Source organism: Vicugna pacos, chromosome 13 (genome assembly GCF_048564905.1).
Source record: "Vicugna pacos chromosome 13, VicPac4, whole genome shotgun sequence".
NCBI lineage: Eukaryota > Metazoa > Chordata > Mammalia > Artiodactyla > Camelidae > Vicugna > Vicugna pacos.
In genome coordinates this window covers 51,062,950-51,082,512 of record NC_132999.1, presented here as the reverse complement: position 1 = coordinate 51,082,512, position 19,563 = coordinate 51,062,950, and the positions used below count along the sequence as shown (strand labels likewise).

The 19,563-nt window shown below is 45.7% G+C and overlaps 1 protein-coding gene across 9 annotated transcripts; it reads right to left on the bottom strand.

The window, feature by feature from the left end:
* Positions 1-236: 236 nt before the first annotated feature.
* Positions 237-15,013, bottom strand: HMGCL (3-hydroxy-3-methylglutaryl-CoA lyase). Of its 9 annotated transcripts, none has more exons than XM_072975129.1 (10): positions 14,862-14,941; positions 12,888-13,038; positions 11,456-11,539; positions 9,412-9,519; positions 8,601-8,696; positions 7,329-7,477; positions 4,975-5,038; positions 3,409-3,597; positions 1,930-2,055; positions 237-913 (listed from the first exon to the last, which is right to left on the bottom strand). In XM_072975129.1, the coding sequence occupies exons 4-10, from the start codon at positions 9,478-9,480 to the stop codon at positions 812-814; spliced, it is 795 nt and encodes a 264-aa protein (XP_072831230.1). In that variant the 5' UTR covers positions 9,481-9,519; positions 11,456-11,539; positions 12,888-13,038; positions 14,862-14,941; the 3' UTR covers positions 237-811. The 9 variants fall into 9 exon arrangements, with proteins under 9 accessions (XP_072831230.1, XP_072831231.1, XP_006196828.1 ...); XM_072975130.1 differs by having other exon boundaries at positions 14,886-14,932; XM_006196766.4 differs by lacking the exon at positions 12,888-13,038 and having other exon boundaries at positions 14,862-15,013.
* Between the last annotated feature and the right edge of the window lie 4,550 nt (positions 15,014-19,563).

Here is a 19,563-nt window from a genome sequence, read left to right as displayed (position 1 = left end):
GCCCTGGTCACAGAGCCAAGAGCCTCAGAAACCACCTCTCCAGGGTGCTCTGGTCAGCATAAGTTTTAAGCCACTGATTTCCAGTCACTGTGAATTCTCAGATTCTCAGGAGGGGAAAGGGAGAAAAATCCAGAAATTAATAAACTAAAGTCTACATTTTCCTCTGAGTGCAATTTTGTAAAGATGCTTTATTTCCTCTCTCATATATAGACACATCTGCACAACAGATACTGGAATGGTTATGTCATTAAATCTTTTAATTACATAAGTGAATTTACAAATCAAAGTGGAGATTTTCCAGAGCCGCTGGAGTTGGCAGGTGGCCACCACAGCTCAGCCCTCACCCTTTCACCAAATGCCCTCTGCCAGCTGGGGGGAAAACTCCCCCATGCCCCATTGCCCTACAAAGTCAGAGTGATGGCCCCAAGGATATGGCAGCATCAAGTTGTGCAGAGTGGCCAGCTGGCAGGCTTCACCCAGAGGTGAGACTTGAAGATCAACCCAAGCCAGGGAACTGGGTTCCCAAGTGCCCTCAGGCATCCAACTACTGGGCCTTTGAGTCCATAAGGAAGGGAGACCTCCAGCTGCCCACGCCTCTCACTTGTACTCAGGTCAGACAGGGAAGACCTGAGGCCAGGCAGCTCCTGTCCACCTCCTTTCTGCCAGAAGACATCCTTGTGCAGAGCTGGCAGTGAGGTGCCTGCTCCTGTTAATTTCATTCCCATTTCCACGAGTCCATCTGTGAATCATCCACAAGTGTCCCTATTCCCACATAGTCCCCAGGGCTTCTGGGGCTTACAGGAAGGGCTTCTCACAGCTTACAGGTAGCCTGAGCGACTTTGGAACTGGTTTTTCTGTTCAGGGCTTGACAGATAAAGGCCCCAGCTTCCAGGAGCTTCTGGAGGTTCACACCCTTTGAGAAACAAGTTAGAGGATGCAGTAAGTCATGACATGCCCTCAACACCCAGGGAAACATCAGACAGGACAGAAAACCGTGATACTGGAAAAGTGAAGGTTAAGACAACTAGGCTCTTGCCCCTCTGACAATGGGACACCAGCTGCCTGTGAGGTGATCCCCTCTGGCATCTGGGGCTACCCCTCTGCCTGCCTTCAATCTGTGTAATGGTTTGTAGTGCCGCCATCAGGAAAGGGATCTCATCAGTCTTGTAGTCCAACACCAGGGTCTAGCACAGGCCTGGGCCACTGTGGGCAAACACTGCATACTGAAGTCAGGACCACAAGGAAGAGAGAAGTCGGAGTAAACAACTAGAAGGGCCATACTGGAAACCTCTGTTCACAACAACAGCTCCTATTTACTAATGCACACTGTGTGCTTAGCTCTGGGCTAAGCATTCTACATTTTCCTACTTATCTTCATAACAATCCTGTGAGACAGGCACAATTATTATTCCCATTTCTTAGGCCCAGAGAGGTGAGGTAATTTGTCAGGTCGCACAGCCTGGGAGTGGCAGGACTAAATTTTAAATCTAGTTCTGTCTGATCCCAAAGCACAGATGTGTATTGCTTCCAGCCCACACTGAGGACCCTGACGACTCTGGCAGAGCCCTGGAGGGGCTAATTCTACTGCCCTCATTTTACAGAGAACAAAACAAAGTCCAGAGGGAACGGACTCATTTCAGGTCATGGCCTTACCCCTTTCAGGGCTCTTTCCCTGCACCCTGGTGCTTCCTCGAATTGAACTGTCAAACTCATGCTGAGGGCCTGGCCTTCTCATGGCCTCTGTCAAACATACTCTGTTATCTCAAAACGTATGATGAAACAGCCCTCGTCCCTTGGCACCCTCCCCTCTTAACTGCACCAATACTACCACAAAGACCCTGAACAAACCCAGCAGCTTATGTCCTCTGGCTTCAGGCAGACCTCTGGTCATTTCAGGGCTGCCGCCAGCAGGGCACAGGGAAAGCTCACCGTGTGAACGCCCAGGCCGGTCAGCATGTAGACTAGGTCCTCAGTGGCCAAGTTTCCAGACGCCCCTTGTGCATAGGGACAGCCTCCAAGTCCTGCCACAGAAGAGTCCACAACACTCACTCCCATCTGGAAACAAGGATGGTGAAATATGGCTGTCACTGTGGGGACCAGAGCCTACAAAGCCAGTTCTTGTAAATCTATCATCTGCTGCCTAAAATTTCACTGAGAGTTAATCATTCCTTTGGCTTATGGCTCTGTTGAAGTGAAAATCCCACTGAAAGAGACAGTGTTTCTCTTTTTAGTTTTGAAGCAGTGTGAGTCTTTTTGGCTACACTGTTTCCTCTGCCAGGAATACTATCCTCCTTCCTTTCATGGCTGATTCCTCACCTTCTTCTTCTCAGCCTAAAAGCCACCTCCTCAGAGGGGCCCCTTCCAATTACCAACCCAAACCCTCCCACTGCTGAGGTTTCCCACTACAGTTGTTTACTTTGCTCATTTACCCACCCCCACCCCCCACACCAGGCCTCTAACCGCACGGGGCCTATCCCATTCTCCTAGGTCACTGGCTCCCACTTCCTAGATGACTGTTTCACTTTCCCCTCCCTCCTTAAACCTCAACTCTGAGAAAATAGACCCAGAATGTAACAGAATCATCTGGCTTAAAGACATGAGCCTCTCAAGGTAACTTGAGAGCTAAAAAGAGGGAAAAGGGTGGGCAGGATGGCTCCAGCTAATATTCAGACAACAGGCCAGACTTACACTAACACTGCTGCAAGGTAGCCTGTGGTCAGACACTCTAAACTTTCTTTCTAAGGGGCTGTTGGGCCATGGGACCCCCCATTCTGGGCCAGCCCACAGAAGCAAATCTCAAGGGAAACCCAGTCTGAGGTCTTAGTCCCATCTTTGGGGAACAGCAGTAAAGGCTCTCCCTCTGAGTGACCTCTGCCTCCCTCCCTACTTCCCACCTGCTCCCCCCACCCCACACACAGGCACAGGCACAGGCACACTCACAGCCCCACGTGCTACCTAGGGGCCAGGATACCTGTGTCCTCCCTTACCCAACCTTAGTCTTGCCATGCAGTGCTGCCTGGCCACCTTTCTGCTTCCCCTTTTCAACTGCTTAACTTCTTCATGCCCTTCAAGGCTCACTCAGGCCTCCTCTGGTGAGTTCTCTCTGACCTCCCCTGCTGGGATGGGGGCCTTCTCAGCCTGTGCTTCCTCCCTTAATGTCATTTGTCATAACGCATTAGGATTATCATTTAACTCTTGACTGTCTCCCTAACAGACCAGATGCAGACACTTTCAGGGCAGGGTCACATGTCTGTGTCCATCATAGCCAGCCTGGGGACTGACACACAGCTATCGGCCTTCAGCAGAGTGGAATGCTTGCTGAGAGCACAAATGAAACATAGCTGTCCTGCCACCATGCCCTTTGGGAGAATGGACACATGCCCTTATCCTGGGGCATGCCCTGATTACCTGCAGGGCCATCAAGGTGTTGGCTAGGGCCTGGCCGTAGGTGTCATGGCAGTGGACAGCCAGGGCAGCCACTGGCACCTCATGCATGACAGCAGACAGCATATCCCTCATGATCCCAGGGGTGCCCACGCCGATGGTGTCCCCCAGGGAGATCTCGTAGCAGCCCATTGAGTACAACTTCTTGGCGACCTGGGGAAACAAGCAGGCACTTGGAAGACACTAGATTCCTTAAGCCAGGGGTCCTTACCTATGCGTAACACCTCCATGTCTGAAGCACTGAATTCCTATGGGACCACAGGCTCCTTACAACTTTAGAGTGGGAATGATAATCCTCTTTCTACTCATTAGGAGACTGGGACGTAAGGGAGCAGAGCTGGCCACTGCTACAGGCCCTGGAGCTCCAACCCGTGTTCCCCTTCCACCCAGTTAAAATCTAGTCCTTCACTTACCCCTCTACACACAGTGTCAGACCAAGGTACTGGAATCAGCAGAATTTATTCCTTTCATGTAGCTTTATCCTTGGTAAGACGATGTGTGAAATCATGGGTCTGAAGTGCTAGTGATGTATTTTAAAGAGAAGTACATAAAATTTTTAGGAGCCCATTTGTAAACTCCTAAAATCTTTGCAAAACCAGAGCAGTATATGCTCCACCTGAGGAGGTGCTGTTGTACACTGTTCTGTGGGAGAAGGTGGAGGAAGGATGTGGCAGGGCCAGGGATGTAGATGGTACTCAGTAATGGCCTGCTGGATAAAGGAGATGGTGAGCACCATGTCAGCCTGTGGTGGGTAGAGGGGCAGCGAAAGGAGGTGGCTTTGGAGTGATGTATGTGAAGGTGAAATCCCAGTTCTGCGGCTCACTAGCTGGGGGATCCTGGCAATGGACTTAACTTTGCTGAGCTTCAACTTCTGCTTCTGAAAAACAGCGATCAGCCTCTGTAGGGCTATGGGGAGGACTGGCGGCAACAGAAGGCTGAGATCCGGACCACAGCCGCCACACTCAATAAGCAGTTGCTACTGCTACCATTGCTCGTTTCTGGATGGTGGGTGGGAAGAGCAAGAGGGCTTTGGAGATAAGCAGATGGGGGCTGAGACCTGGTTTCACCATTTACAACCTACATGGCAAGTTAGTTGGTCTCCGTCTCCTCAACTGTAAAATGGAGTAACTATAATAACACCACATTTACAGGGTGGTTTTGAGGACAAAATGACATAAGCTCTTGGTTTGCTCAAACTCAATTCCCGTACTGTGTTCTTCTCAGAGCTGACTGGGATACTGCTCAGAGGATGTCCAGTGGCCTCTCCAACTACTACATTCTCACATCAGTTATCATCTGTCCACTGACCAGACTAGAAACTGAGTCAGGCTTTCACTCTGGGGTAGAGGGAGGGGCTTCAGAGACTCCATGCTAGGCAGGAAGGTGGGCCTCCAGGAGCAAGTGCAGGGCTCTGCTCTCAGAGGGGCTTAATGAAGCAGCCTCGAGGAAAGGGTGGCGAGAGCAACCCACGCGCTCAGGGGCAAGCACGGAGCCAGCCCTCACAACCCTCACACCCTAACAAACACACACCTCAGCTACTTTAGCCGGGGAGATCTTCCCTTCGTAAGGGCATCCAAGCACACAGGAGACGTACCTGTGGGAAAACAGAGGGAATGATATCAATGCCCTGGAACTCTTCAGCCAGCAGGGCTGAGGCAGGGTGGCTGTTTGACACATCGCTAGTCAGCCTGCACCCAAACCAGCAGCTGGGCAGGAGGCCAAGGGTGTGGGTGAAAGGCTTATTCAATGATGTGGAGCCAAATGAGGGCAGTGCTGCTCAGTGCCAGGAGGGGGCGGTGCAGCACCGTGGCAGGGAAGGGAAGGGACTAACAGGCCTGCAGTTCAGGAAGCTGGGGGTGCACAGGTCTCAGGAGAGGCAGCCAGAGAACAGCGCTGGAGGAGAAGCTAGAGAGGGCAACAGGAGCAGCCGCTTGAGGCGCACAGGGGAGGGAAAGCAGAATACAGGCCAAGGTGGGGCCCACACTCACAGAAGAGGACCAAGGATGATGAAATCAAAGCAGGAACAAAAAAGCTGGGCTGGCCTGAGGGCCAAGGGATCAGCTGCTCTGGTGAGTTGCTGGAGGATTCATACACTCATTTATTCAACTGATACTGAGTTGCCCCATAATGTGCCAGGCACTGGAGTACACAGTGATCAAGGCTGAAAGGTCCCTACCCTCATGGAGCTTGAGGTTTGAAGTTAGGAAGACAGCCGATAAAAAGGTAATCTAAAAAGTGAAGGAGGTAAGCTCAGAAAAAATGACATGCTATTAAGAAAAGACAAGACAACTATGACAGAAGCCAGAAGGGGAGGCCCACAGGAGTCAGGACGGTCCAGGAAGACCGCTGTGAAGACACGGTGCTGGAGCTGAGATTGGGGAGAGTCACGTTCCAGGCAGAGAGAGCCAGTGCAGAGGCCTCGAGATGAAGATTAAGTGTGTTCAAGACACAGGACAAAGGACACAATAGCTGAGGTACAGGCAGAAAGGGGCAAAGAAGGACAACATGAGGTTGAGAGGTGGCCACTGGCCTGATCACAGGGTCTTGCGAGCTAAGGTAAGGAGCCTGGATTTTGGGTGTAGACACTTCTATGCCCACTCACCCCACAGAGGCTGAGGCTCCATTAAAACCTTTTAGAGTCTAGCAAACTACTCTGCATGTTAAGAGGCATAATGAGTATTTGCTGGATAAACAATTTCAGACTCAACCATCTCAGTGTATTTTTCCATTTTAATTCCACCCTCCCTACTCTCCAATCATTGCTGAGCAAGGAAAAGTTAAGAGAAATACTGAGGAAAGAGCACAGGCAGACCTGACACGCCCCTGCTTCCCCATCCAATCATCTGCCCAGCGGTTCCTGTGCACACAGTGGGTGTGCTGGGAGAGGGAGCACACCAGGGACTGACAGAGATGTGGGCCCCGCCCTCAGGGAGAGCAGAGTCCAGTCAGGGTGGCAGGAGGGAGGATTTAACAAGCAGCTAAGTGCTATGTTAGAGGATGTCCAGGGGACTGTGGTAACCCAGAGGAGGGGCACCAACTCCAGTTGAAGGATGGAGAAGGCTTCTTGGAGAAAGTGGACCTGAAGATGAGAAAGTTAGCCTTGACAGGTAGGATGTACAAGGAAAGGGGTTCTGAGTCCACAGAAAGCACGTGCGAAGGCCCAGAGGCAGGAAACAGCAGGGGCATGCGACAGATGGAAAGAAGTTCCATCCAGTGGGCAGAGGAAGTAGGGCAAGAAGGGAGCAGAGAGCAAAGAGGCTGCAGAGTGGCAGGGGCTGAATCACACAGGGGCTTGTAAACCACGCTGAAAACTCTAGAGTTGACAGGTCACTGAAAGGTTTTTAATCAGGGGGTGATGAGGTCAGATGAGATCAACTTCTGAACGAGCATTCTGTCTGCGAGTTGTGTGACCTGACAGCGGACTCTTCATCCTTCCTGAGCCTAATCTGTCATCTGGAAGTGGGGCTAGCACTCTCCTGGCTGGATGATTGTGACGCTACAATCAGATACAGATGGACAACGCCTGGCACTACTGCTATTGAAGATGTGATGCTGGAGACATTTCAGAGGCCTAGAGGATTCTTCAGGCATGTGTGAAGAGTTGGTGGTGGAGCTAGGGTTAAACTGACCTCCACAAACCCGGTTTAGTGTCCTGTCCTGCTAGATTCCTTTGGTGAACCGACCCACAAACTACGTTTGGAGAAAGCACTTGCTCGCATTTCTTCTGACCACGTTTACTTAGGAGAAGATGTCTAGGTGTAGAGCCTGTGCTGCCTGCACTCAGGATAAGGGGTTTGTGAGGGAGAGTCGCTTGAGTCAGAGCCTGGCCCCATTCCAGAGGGTACTGAGGAAAAGACGGGCAGCACCGATGTGGTCAGACTCACCCCCGCACAGGGATACTGGCTGCCTGAGCTGCCTTCAAGATTTCATCAAACCGCTGCAAACTCTCGTCTATGGAGCAGTTGATGTTCTTCCTGGTGAAGAGCTCAGAGGCAGCTCCAAAGATGGCCACTTCCTTGGCTCCAGCAGCAACCTGCCAATAGCCAGATGAATTCCTTTCAGAGTTGTTTTTCTTCAAGGAACACCAACATAGAGTGGGAAAAACCCTTGTCTTACAGTGATTTTTGTGATATGTGACTCTTCTAGGTTGAACTGTCCTTCCCCAAAAAGTATGTTGAAACTAACCCCCAGTACCTCAGATTGTGACCTGGCAACATGGTTATTGTAAATGTAATTAGTTACAACGAGGTCATATCGGTCCCGACTCCAATATGATCAGTGCCGTTACAAGATGGCAGCCACGTGAAGACAGACACAGAAGGGAAGGCCAGTGAAGACGGAGGCAGACAGTGGAGTGATGCACCTACAAGCTGAGGAACACAAGGACTGCTAGCTGTCACCAGAAACTAGGAGGGAGACATGGAACAGATTTTTCTCTGAGTCTCCAGAATGAACCAACCCTACTGACACCTTGATTTCAGACTTCAACCTCCAAAACTGTGAGAGAATCCATTTCTGTTGTTTTAAGCTACCTAGTTTTTGGTATTTTGTAATGGCAGCCCTAGGAGATTAATACCGTGAATTATATCTCAATTAAAAAGAAGTCTTGGCCTTCCCCCAAGGACCAACACTGCTGCTGCCATCATCAGCCTGGAAATCAGTCCTAAAAGACACTTTCTGCCTAAATTCAGAATCAATATCTCCAATGATGTTCTCATCTAAAATTATAAGAAAGTTGGCACATACTAGCAATCACCTTTGAACTCTTGTGGAGGCTCGGTTACCTTTCTCTAAAGAGGAAACAGGCAGTCACACAAGAGCTAACATTTATTAGGCTCTGTCTTCTACCAGGCTCTTCCTAAGCAATTTATGTGCATCCTATCCTCTGAAATCCTCACAATGTTAGGAACTACCTACCATTAGCCCCATTTTATAGGCAGAACCTGAGACTCAAAGAGGTTTAGCAGCTTGTCAAGATCAGAGAGATGGGAGTGGCAGGGCCAGGACTGCCCCCAGGTCTGTCTGATGGTGCCCCTCACCACTGGAGACCAGTCATTCAGATAGATATCCTGAGACAGGGACTGAGGCCCAGGGACAAGACAGCGACCAATGCCTTCAATCTCATTTAAAGGGCCTCCACCAAAAACAAGTCTTACCGCTGCCTGGTAGCCTTTGAAATTTGGAGTCAGGACAGGGTAGTTGATGCCAGGAAATTTCTGGATGCCCTTCAAGACTTCAGCATGGTCAGCCATCTGGGAGCCAAAGAACACATCGCCAAGTCACCACCAAAGGCAGACAGAGACCTCAGGTACTGAAAACATTTTTTTGAGCACAAAATCTCTGTCCTCCAGAACCCTTGGAGAATAAGTCCTTTTGCAGAGCTGAGTCTCCCCAATGCTTTTACTATTTGTTTGATTCCAGAAGGCTCCTTGGCATGCATGAGATCCCCAATTTTTCCATATGGTTAATACTGTCAGCTCTACGGAAGCAGTGACAGTGGTAATGATACTTTCAGACATTTACTCAGAACATGCTCACAGCCCAGCACTGAGCTCAGCTCTCTGTCATCTAACCCTCAGCTGGGACAGGATCTTTCCTCCCACTTGACTGTCTCTGTGAAGCAAGAGTTGTCAGTCTTTCCCTTTCACGAACGCAGAAGCCATATCTCTAGACAGGACTAAAGATTCTAGACTGCTACAGTCAGAAGAGATGTGAAATGTTTTCCTGAAACTGGGGATGGGGAGGCCTCATCAGGCTCACCAAGCAACCCAGGGCAGAGCCAAGACTGAATCCGAGCCTCCTGCCTCCCAGGGTACTTTCTGTTGCTCCACCATGTGACTGAATCACCTGAGACCTCTCAAAGCCGGAGGCCAAGAAACTGACATTCCTAACTTCTGCTCACTTCTAGGGCAAACACAAAACTTTACACCCCTTTCATCTCAGAAATGCCTGAGGACTGGGGCCCACCTGAGGAACCCACTTGGGAGACACAAAGCTGGTGGCTTCTACAACAGGGAGTCCTGCTTCAGAAAGCATGTCTATCAACTTGATTTTTGTTGCAGTAGGTACGATATTCTGCAATGGAGAGAGAAAAACACCAGGGAAGACAGGTCAGCCAAGGTAGGAATAAAATGGTCTCAGAATGCAGCCTGTCTGTTCAAAGTTTTTGCTACGGCGAGCACTTCACTATCTTAACCTTCAAATGCTAACATGAATTCACATGTAATCCTCGCCAGCAGGTGCAGTAAAGCTGGTCTTCAAGTTCTACAGATCGTGTTTTGCAATGGAAGCAGTTTCTCACTTGAAAAGGAGTTCATACTTACATAGAAACAATATTTTTCTGTCATACTGGCTTTTAAACTAAATTTGTTACTTTATAACACAATCATAAACAAACTGAGAGCAATGTGCCATGGCCTGAAAGGGCAGGGATGACCAACCCTCTGGGTCCAAAGGAGCACACCCTCCCATTTTCTAGCTCTCAGCTGGCTGAGGAGATCATCCTCACATGTTCAGTCTGGGGCTTCTTTCTTTCCCTCCCCCACCATGTCTAGTTGCTCACCAGATTCTATAGATTCCTATATCCAAATCTGCTGTCATTATCCTGTATGCATTATGGCATGGTCTCACTCTACCAAATCACCCACACAGGAATCCTTCTAAAACACAGCCTCCAGTATCTGCTCAAAAGCCTTTCATGGCTCCCAAGTACTTACAGGCTTAGGTCAAAAATCTAAAAACTCCAAGCCCTTCTCGCCAGGACCTTCTATTCCTAATTTCTCTCTCACTGCTTTAATTTAATCCATTTCACAACTTTTTTTTTTTAAGAGGGGGAGGTAACTAGGTTTACTTATTTATTTACTTTTTTGTTGGAAGTATTGGGGATTGAACCCAGGACCTTGTGCATGGTAGGCACGTGCTTAATCACTGAGCTACACCCTCCTTCCAACAAGTAATTTCTGAGAGCCCTTCATGTTCCAGGGGTTGTGCTAGGTACTATAGGTACAGCGGTGAACAGAACAGACAAGATCCTGCCCTCCGAGACCTTACAGCTTACGGTTTCCAACAAACGCTCACTATTAAAGCTAGGCTGATTATACTTTAAAAAAATAAAAAAGAAAAAGGTTTTCTTATTGAAAAAAAATTAATACATGATTATTTCAGAAAAATATATCTAAAACAAAAGAAAACCACCCTTAAAACCTCCCAGAGATAATACTATTAATACCCCAATATGTAACTTTCTAGATCTGTGCAGCCCAATACATTAGGCACTAGCCATATGTGATTATTTAAATGTAACTAAAATTACATTAAAAATTCAATTCCCCAGCCACACCAGCCACATTTCAAGTGCTATATAGCCACATGTGTCTAATGGCTACTGTATGGGACAGCTCAAGTCTGGAACATTTCTGACTTCACAAAAAGTCCTACTGGACAGTAGGGGAGAGACCCCCCACACATATATAAGCTTTTTTGTTTCATATGCAAAAGTATAAGATATATATATATTATTTATATATATTTACTATTTTATAATCTGCTTAAGTCCCTTAATATACTCCTAAATTATTCATGGCTTCATAATATTCCATTTTATGTAGTTATTAATGTATCTGATATAATGTTCCTCATATTGAACATTTAGGTTGTTTCCAACTGTCCTGCTGTTACAATAGGGTTGTAAGGAGCATCCCCAACGCTAAATCTTTGCATGTGACCTTCACGTCTTCCTTTGGACAAATCCCCTCATATGGAATTGCTGGATCAAAGGCATGCTCTCACCTTCCCTCTGCACTCCTGCAACACCTCACAGGGCCTTGGGATGGACCTGGGGACACACTACTTGTGACACCACCATCTTGGGTGACTGTACTGGCACAAGTGCCTGGCCTCCCCAGCTCGGCCCTAACTCAGGCAGAGTGAGCATATCTTGCATAGCTTTGCACCCATCACATGGAACTCTCAAGGCCTGAAAAAAACTTTTTTGGTTGATTTCCATCTTTACCTTTTCATTTTGTAGTCCGTCTCGAGGTCCAACTTCCACAATTTTCACCCGCTTTGGGAAAGTACCCGCAGATGAGGTGCTGACCTTTGATTTAAAAGAGGAAACAAAAAGTAACAGGAAGAGACTGTCACAATTCTCCAGGGGGACAAACCTAAAAAATGCATCCATCACATTAATACTGAGATATGAAGTAATATTTCTCACACTTTAATCCACATTTGGTCTGTTTCAGAATCAAGAACAAAAAGAATATTTCACTTAGAAACAGGAAGGAGTAAGAGATTCCCGCACCCAGTGCAGAGCCATTTCCAACTCTTCTGAAGTCCAGACCCATTTCCAGCTGCCTGACATTTGAGCACTTAGGTTGTTTTTACACAAACCTATTTGTACCTCTCAAACTTAGAAGTCCTCAAACAGAACTGTTTAATTTCTCCTAAAGCCCAGTCTGACTTCACTCTATCTCAGTAAAAAACATCACATGCATCCTGTTGCTTAAGCCAGAAAACTGACTCATCCCCTTCCCCGACTCACCTTGGTCTGTAAGATTCGCATCATTTGACTCCTGCCTATTGGTGAACTTATTACTTATTTCTACTGTTCCACACCCACCCCACTGATGGGTCACTATACTCCAGACCCACTAGCCTTTCTCCCACAGCAGGGCCTCAGTGCTTGCAGTTCCCTCTGCCCTAAATGCTCTCCACCTGGCTCTTCCCACATCTGACTCCACTTTTCAGTCATGAAAGGTGTGTAAGCTGCCAATTCCTTCACCCTCATTGTTTTCTATTTCAGGAGTACAATTACTTCCTTGAGAGCCCTGCAAATAATGCCTGCCCAGTGTTTTCCCCAGTAGAACATAAGCTCTATGAGAGACTTTGTCTTGACCTCCACTTCATCACACTGTTTGGCACTGTGCTTGGCACGAAGAAGGCACTCATTAAAAAGTTATTAAAACAACAAATAAATGCACAAAGGCCATAGCTTCCCCAGAGGAGGGCAATTACTGAGTGTGGTGAGGCATAGTCTTGGACTTTTTGGGGTTGAGGGGAGTGGAGGAGGCTTCTGTTCTGTTAGAATCGCAGCCTGGGTGATGACAAGGAGTCAGTCTGGGAGGAAATGAAACCTTCAGCAGTTGAAGACATTTTTAAAAAAGGCCCTCAGTCTCCTCTATATGAAGTCTTCCCTATATAAAGTCTTCCTTTCCTCACCACCAAGTAACATGAGGCTTCCCCCACTCCTTTCCTCTATTCTTAATACTACTTAATACTCCTCAAAGTAATTTCATTTTTTACCAGATTTAATCTGGATAAACATACTGCAATGGGACAAGGGGAGAGGTGTACTGGGAATCTGCTAAGGACCGCAAATTTCTAAAACCCTTAAGGAAGGAAATATTCCTGGCTATGAATCAGCTAGAACTTAGACAACTCACCTGAACTGGCCTTGGTTTTAGCCGGCAAAGTTTCCTAGAGACTAAAGTGATGAGCCACTGAATGTCACGAAGTCAACAGGCTAGGTTGGAAGGTCCCTGAAAGTTGAATCTCCCTCCAGCAGGGATGTTCAGCCTCTGCTGGTACATTACCCTAAAAGGATCCCAATGGAATGTAAGCTCCATGAGGCAGGGACTTTGTTTTATTAATTGCTATATTTCGAAGGCCCTGGGACCTAATACGGGCTCAGTAAATAACTGTTGAATGTTGTTGAAAGAACGTGAAACCTGTTTCCAAGTTCCTTTTATTAGAAACTCAATTCCACTTCCTTCCCCATAAGAACTCTTCATATACTAACAACAAAACAATTCACACTTACTAAGCATTTACCATTTGCCAGGCACTTATAAGTTCCTTTTGCATATTAACCCATATCATTCTCTCAATAACCTTGCTAGGTAGGAACTATTATAATTCCCATTTTACTGTAAGAAATCTGAAGCCCAAGGAAATTAAGTAACTTTCCCAAAGTCACATGGTTCGCTAGTCACTGAGCCAGTATCTGGACCCGACGATGTGGATCTAGAGCACACGTTCTTAACCCCTACGCCACAATGCCTCTGCCACCCGTTGTTCCCCCTTGTCTTCTCTTGGTAAATAAATTCATTTCCTCCGTAAAGTTCTGCCTAGAAATAATCACCTCTTACCACACAAAACCTGGACCACAGCCTCCTGAGCTTTGGTGTACCTATACCGACAGCTAATACTGACTAAAGCCCACTGCTAACTTCACACGTCAGCACCTCATTTAGTCCATACGTGACAGGGACTATCACTATCCCAACTCCACAGAGGAAGAAACAGCCTCAGAAAGACCCAAAATCACACAGCCAGGAAGTGAGGAAGCTGGACTTTACTGTCTAGTTCTGACAGCAAGTCTATGCCTGTAACCCTATGGAGGGCCCACCACGACCATCTCATTACACCATCTCATTTAATTTCCTTAACTTTTCAGGTTGGAATTACCAGCTTTATTTTGCACATGAGCAACTGGTGGGAGACAGCGGCCAAGTAGACACTGAAATGATTTTCCGAGAGAGGCCCACTGCCAAGATAGTGTAATTTTTAACTGCTGCACAGTTTTAACTCCTTCTAAACTCCAAGGCAACAACTGATACATCACTTTCTAAGAGCCAGAACAATGTCAAATGCTTTACTTACACTTTCTTTACTCTCCAAACCAACCCTGAGGTAATGTTTTTCCATGTTAAAGATCAAGAAAACTGGGGTTTAGAGACCCGTCACTCAGCCTATAAAGTGGCTTCAGAACCACTGTGACACCACGGCTTGAGCTTTAATCTACACAACGTATTCAACCCTTTATATAACTGGGTCTCCTACACTTTCCCTGCACTCTCTGAGGGCGGGGAGAGGGGGGAAAACATCTGGATCGCACAGGCCCAAAGTACAATTCCAAGGGAATTACACCTCGCGTCCCACGCGATTCAAGTCCCGTTCAGAACGCTAGGGCAGCTCGCCAAGCGTCCGCAAACGCAACAAGAGCTGGAAGTGGAGGCGGAGGGGGGGAGATGACTTTACTTTTTCCACTCGGAACCGGCAGGGTATTCGTGATTTTCACTTATGAGGAGCTTGATCAGGGCAGAGGCTCAATGCGAGGGAGAAAAGTGCCAAGGTCACCGGGAAGAGCCTTGGCTAGGAAACTAGGACACCTGGGATGGCGTCGCAGGTCTCCAGGACACGGGCAAGTCTCTCTCTGTCTCTGGGCCTCAGTTTCCCCATGACCCTTAAGGGATCTGAGCGGGACAGAGAAGATTCAAGGCTCCAAGTCCCTCCTGACTCTCGCTTGAAAAGCTGTCTGGCTTCGCCTCTCAGAGAGCAGCCGCTACGGGCCAAGCCCCCAACCCAGACCGTCATGGTGCCTTCAGGACCGCCCCTGGGCGGGCCGAGGCACTTACAGCCCGGAGGGACGCCAAGCCCACCAGTCTCCGCGGCAGCACCCTCCTCACTGTCGCCATCTTGCCCCAGCTTCCTCCGCGGCGGCGCAGCGACGTCCCACGTGACCGCCGCGCGTCGGGTAGGCATGGCCCAGCCTATGGGGCGGGGCCTCCAGGACGGACGCGGTGACGCCATATGCTGGCTCCGCCCCCAGCCCGTCTGCGTTTTTGTTCCGTCTGGCCAGATGTTTGTTAACCACTTTTCCCGAGCGCCTTCTATGTGCCAGGTCGAGGCGCTGGGACGGTAAAGATGAACAAAAATTAACCAAAGAGGCGCTGGGACTGTAAAGATGAACAAAAATTAACCAAAGTCCCTGACTTCATGATTTGTAGTCTGGGTGATGTGGTAAGAAATATGAACAATCACACATACAGTTATGTAATTACCTTTCGCAGTAAGATGAAGCATTACTATTTGCCACGCACTGTTCTGAGTTATTTGCACATATTAGCTCATTCATCACGATCTTCAGGACTCAATGCAGACAGTCTACTCCAGAGAGAGAAGCATCCTTTAATTTTATACCTTGAAGAATGAGTAAGATTTACCGAAGTAAAGATACAATAAAATCTTTCCAGACAGAAAGCATAACACATGCAGAACCCCCAAGGCAAAGAAACTGAATGCTTAGACCAGTGTTTTTTAAAATACATGTTGTACCACATTGGTCATAATATCAATTTAGTGGGTACTTTTAAAAAGAAATAGACAAGAAAATATCAGAGTGCATTGTATAAGTGAAGGTAAGTACTGCTTTGCAAAACTTTCGTTTGTTATTATATAGCAAACTAGGTTGCACTGTAAAATAAATTTCTTACTGTACGCTGCAATTAGAAATGTTTGAAAACATTGCTTTAGAAATATGGAAAGGCCAGAAAGACTGAAGAGCAGGGAAGGAGTTAGAAGGGGTCTTCCCACTAAGATGGGAGAAATTGGTAGGGACTGTACCACGGGGCTTTGGAGAACACATTAGCAGCTACCGTAATAGCAATGCATTTGAAGGATTTTAAGCAGGAAGTTATGATCAACTTTGCATTTTGCAAATAGTCACTGTGGCTGTTGGGTGGGTGGATATCCAATGAGTGCACTGAACTGACATTTTCAGAGTGGCAGAGAAGGCACTGTCCCTGCTTTCAAGGGGCTCAGATTTTAGCTAGGGAGAGAACAAGACATGGTAAGTGTTCTGTTATGCTTCCACAGCACCAAAAATTTCCTCTATTGTAACAGAGCACTGCTCACAGAATTCTTAAACCTGCAGCTAGAGGGCTGAACTTGACCCCCAAATACTAGCCTGGTATTTATAATAAATATGTGTTTCAAGACCTGTACACTGAAAATTACAAACCATTGCTGAAATTAAAGGAGACATAAATAAACGGAAAGACATCTGTTTCATGAATTGGAAAACTTAATATTGTTAAGATGTCAGTACTATCCAAAAGTGATTGTAGCTACAGAGTCACCGCAATCCCTTTTTGCAATCCTGGTGATGGTTTTTGCAGTAATAGAAAAAAAAAACCCTTGGGGAAGGGTATAGCTGAGTGGTAAAGCATGTGCTTAACATGCATGAAGTCCTGAGTTCAATCCCCAGTACCTCCATTAAAAAAAAATTAATCCTGTGTGTTTAATTGTTTACCATTTACTTTCCTTCACAAAGACAGGAACATTATTTGCATTGTTCACTGCTGTATCCCAACTGTATAGAACAAAACCTCACTCCCAGTAGATGCTCAATCAGTATTTGTGGAATGAAAATGAATGAATAAATGAATGAGGTGACTGATTTCTTAAAAAAAGAAATCCTGAAATTTATACAGAATCTCAACTCAACCCTGAATAGCCAACATGATCTTTAAAAACAGAACAAAGTTGGAGGACTCACAATTCCTGATTTCAAAACTTACTCTATTAATTAAAACAGTGTGGTACTGGCATAAAGGAAGCCTTAGACCAATGGATGGGAACAGAAAACTCAGAAATAAACCCTTGCATATGTGGTCAAATAATTTTTAACAAGAATGCTAAGACTATTCAATGGGGAAAGAAAAGTCTTTTCAAAAAATGGTGCTGGGAAAATTGGATATCCACGTGCAAAAGAATGAAATTGCACCCTACCTGATGCCATATACAAAATTAATTCAAAATGGATTCAAAGACTTTTTAACTGGTTGTTCACTGTGATGTCCACAATGCCAGGTACATGGCTGGCACTAAGTAAATATTTACTGTAAGAGTAATACAAGCAAATGTATGGAAGTCTGCCCGGGGCCACCCTCAGTTGGAAACTTATTTTAATTCAAGATGTGAGAAAAAGAACAACTGGAAAACTCCAAGTAAGTAGAATAAAGACAAAATAAGGGTAGAAATTTGAATGACATAGGGAAAAAGTTACAAATGAGAGAGGATAATCCAATTAAAAAAGAAAAAAGAAAACTGGCTCTTTGAGACTAATAAAATTGACAACATTGTGTGACCACATTGATCACACCCAAAAAAGACATGAATAAAACAAGAGGACAGAATTAAAGACACTGCACTGTTTAATATACAAATGTATGGACAATAAATCCGAGAACTTTGTTGAAGTGGATTTCCTAAAATATTATAACTTTAGAAAGTGGCTCAAAAAATAAAAGACACTTCACATCCACTAGGATGGCTATAATCAAAAAGACAGATAATAAGTGTTGGTGAGGATGTGGAAAAATTGGACCCTTCATACATGACTAGTGGGAATGTAAAAGGTGCAGCTTCTGTGGAAAACAGTTTGGCATTTCCTTAAAAAGTTAAAAATTAAAATTACCATATAATCCAGCAACTCCACTCCTAGGTATACACCCAAGAGGACTGAAAAGCAGGAACTCAAAGAGATACTTTTTACATCAATGTTTATAGCAGCATTATTCATAATATCCCAAAGGTGTAAACAATTCAAATGTCCATCAACTAATAAATGAACAAACAAAATATGTACAACAGTATTGCATCTCATGTACATATATATGTACAATGCAATATTATTCAGCCTTAAAAAGAAATGAAATTTTGATACATGCTATAATATGAATAAATTTTAAAAGTATTATGCTAAGTGAAACAAACCAGACACTAAGGAGAAATACTGTATGATTCCACTTATATGAAATATCTAGAATAAGCAAATTCAAAGAGACAGAAGATTAGAGATTACCATGGCTGGAGGGTGAGTGGAATGGGGAATTACTGCTTAAAGTTTATAGTTTATGTTTCGGGGTAATACAAATTTTAGAAATAAGTAGTGTTGATGGTTGCACAACATTGTTAACTACTCAGTGCCCCTGAATTGTACACTTAAAATGCTTAAAATGACAAATTTTATGTTATGTATATTTGATCACTAGAAAAAGTTAAACTAAGAACTACCATGTGACTCAATAATTTCATTCTATATACTCAAGAGAAATAAAAATGTATGCCCACACGAAAACTTATACACGAATGTTCATATCAGCCTCATTCATAATTAGCTGAAAAGTGGAAGAAATCCAAATGTCCAAATGATCAACAGATAAACAAAATGGGGTGATATGTCCATACAATGCACTGTTATCCAGCCATAAAGAAATAAAGTACTGATACACGTTACAACATGGATCAACCCTGAAAAAATAATGCTAAGTGAAAGAAGCCTGGCACAAAAACTCACATATCATATGATTCCATTTGTATTAGATACCTACAATAGGCAAATTCAGAGACAGAAAGTACATTGGTTGGGGGGAGGGTATAGCTCAGAGGCAGAGTGCATGCTTAGCATGCTTAGCATGCACAAGGTCCTGAGTTCAATCCCCAGTACCTCCATTAAAAAATAAATAAACCTAATTAACTGTCCCCCCACCCAAAAAAGAGAAAGTACATCAGTGGTTAGCTAGGACTTGGGAGAGTGTTGAGGGTGAGAAGGAAAAGCCGGGCTGGGCTAACAAGCTAACTCACAAATCTAAGTGTAACAAGTGTCGGATTACTGATCTGAGTTCTGCTGGGCTAACTCGTAAATCTAAGTTAGTAAGTGTCAGTTTGCTGATTCCCTGTTCATGATTCTTTTTTTTTTTTTTTTTTGCTAGCCAGCTGGATTTTCAAAGAGACATATCTGGCCTTGAAATGCTAGTTTGCTGCCTCCCTGCCTCTACTTTTGTGATAATGATGCTGCTATAGCCAAATACCCCAAGCTTGTAATCAACCCTATAAAACGTCATGCACACATCTTGGAGGTGCTCAGAGCTTCTGAGCAGAAGCCCCTCTGAGCCTGCCAGCGCAATAAATCTGAGTACTCCAACCCTCCGAGTGGTGCTTGTTTCTTGGCTGGCCTGTTGTTTCCATAACAAGGGGAGATGAGGGTGACTGCTAAAAGGGACAGGTTTTCTTTTGGGGATGATAAAACTGTTCTAAAATTGATTGTGGTGATGGCTGGACAACTCTATGAATATACTAAAAGACACTGAATTGTACATTTTAAATGGATGAATTGTATAATGTGAATTATATCTCAACAAAGCTGTTTTTTCAATGGCAAAAACATAATAAATAAAGGAAGAGAAAGTCCCTGAGATGACTGACAAGGCGCAGTCCCACCTTTCCACCTGCTCCAGGTTGGCCATCTGGGTCTATGGCCCAAGGAAGCCCCCA

Bases quoted from the DNA above. Each gene is read 5' to 3' on its own strand.
- HMGCL (XM_006196766.4), bottom strand. From the start codon at position 14,921: ATGGCGACAGTGAGGAGGGTGCTGCCGCGGAGACTGGTGGGCTTGGCG. The intron at 9,520-11,455 runs GTAAAGATGGAA...TCTCCATTGCAG, and splicing joins ACGGACTACAAAATGAAAAG to AATATCGTACCTACTGCAAC. The intron at 8,697-9,411 runs GTGGGCCCCAGT...TTTGGCTCCCAG, and splicing joins CTCCCAAGTGGGTTCCTCAG to ATGGCTGACCATGCTGAAGT.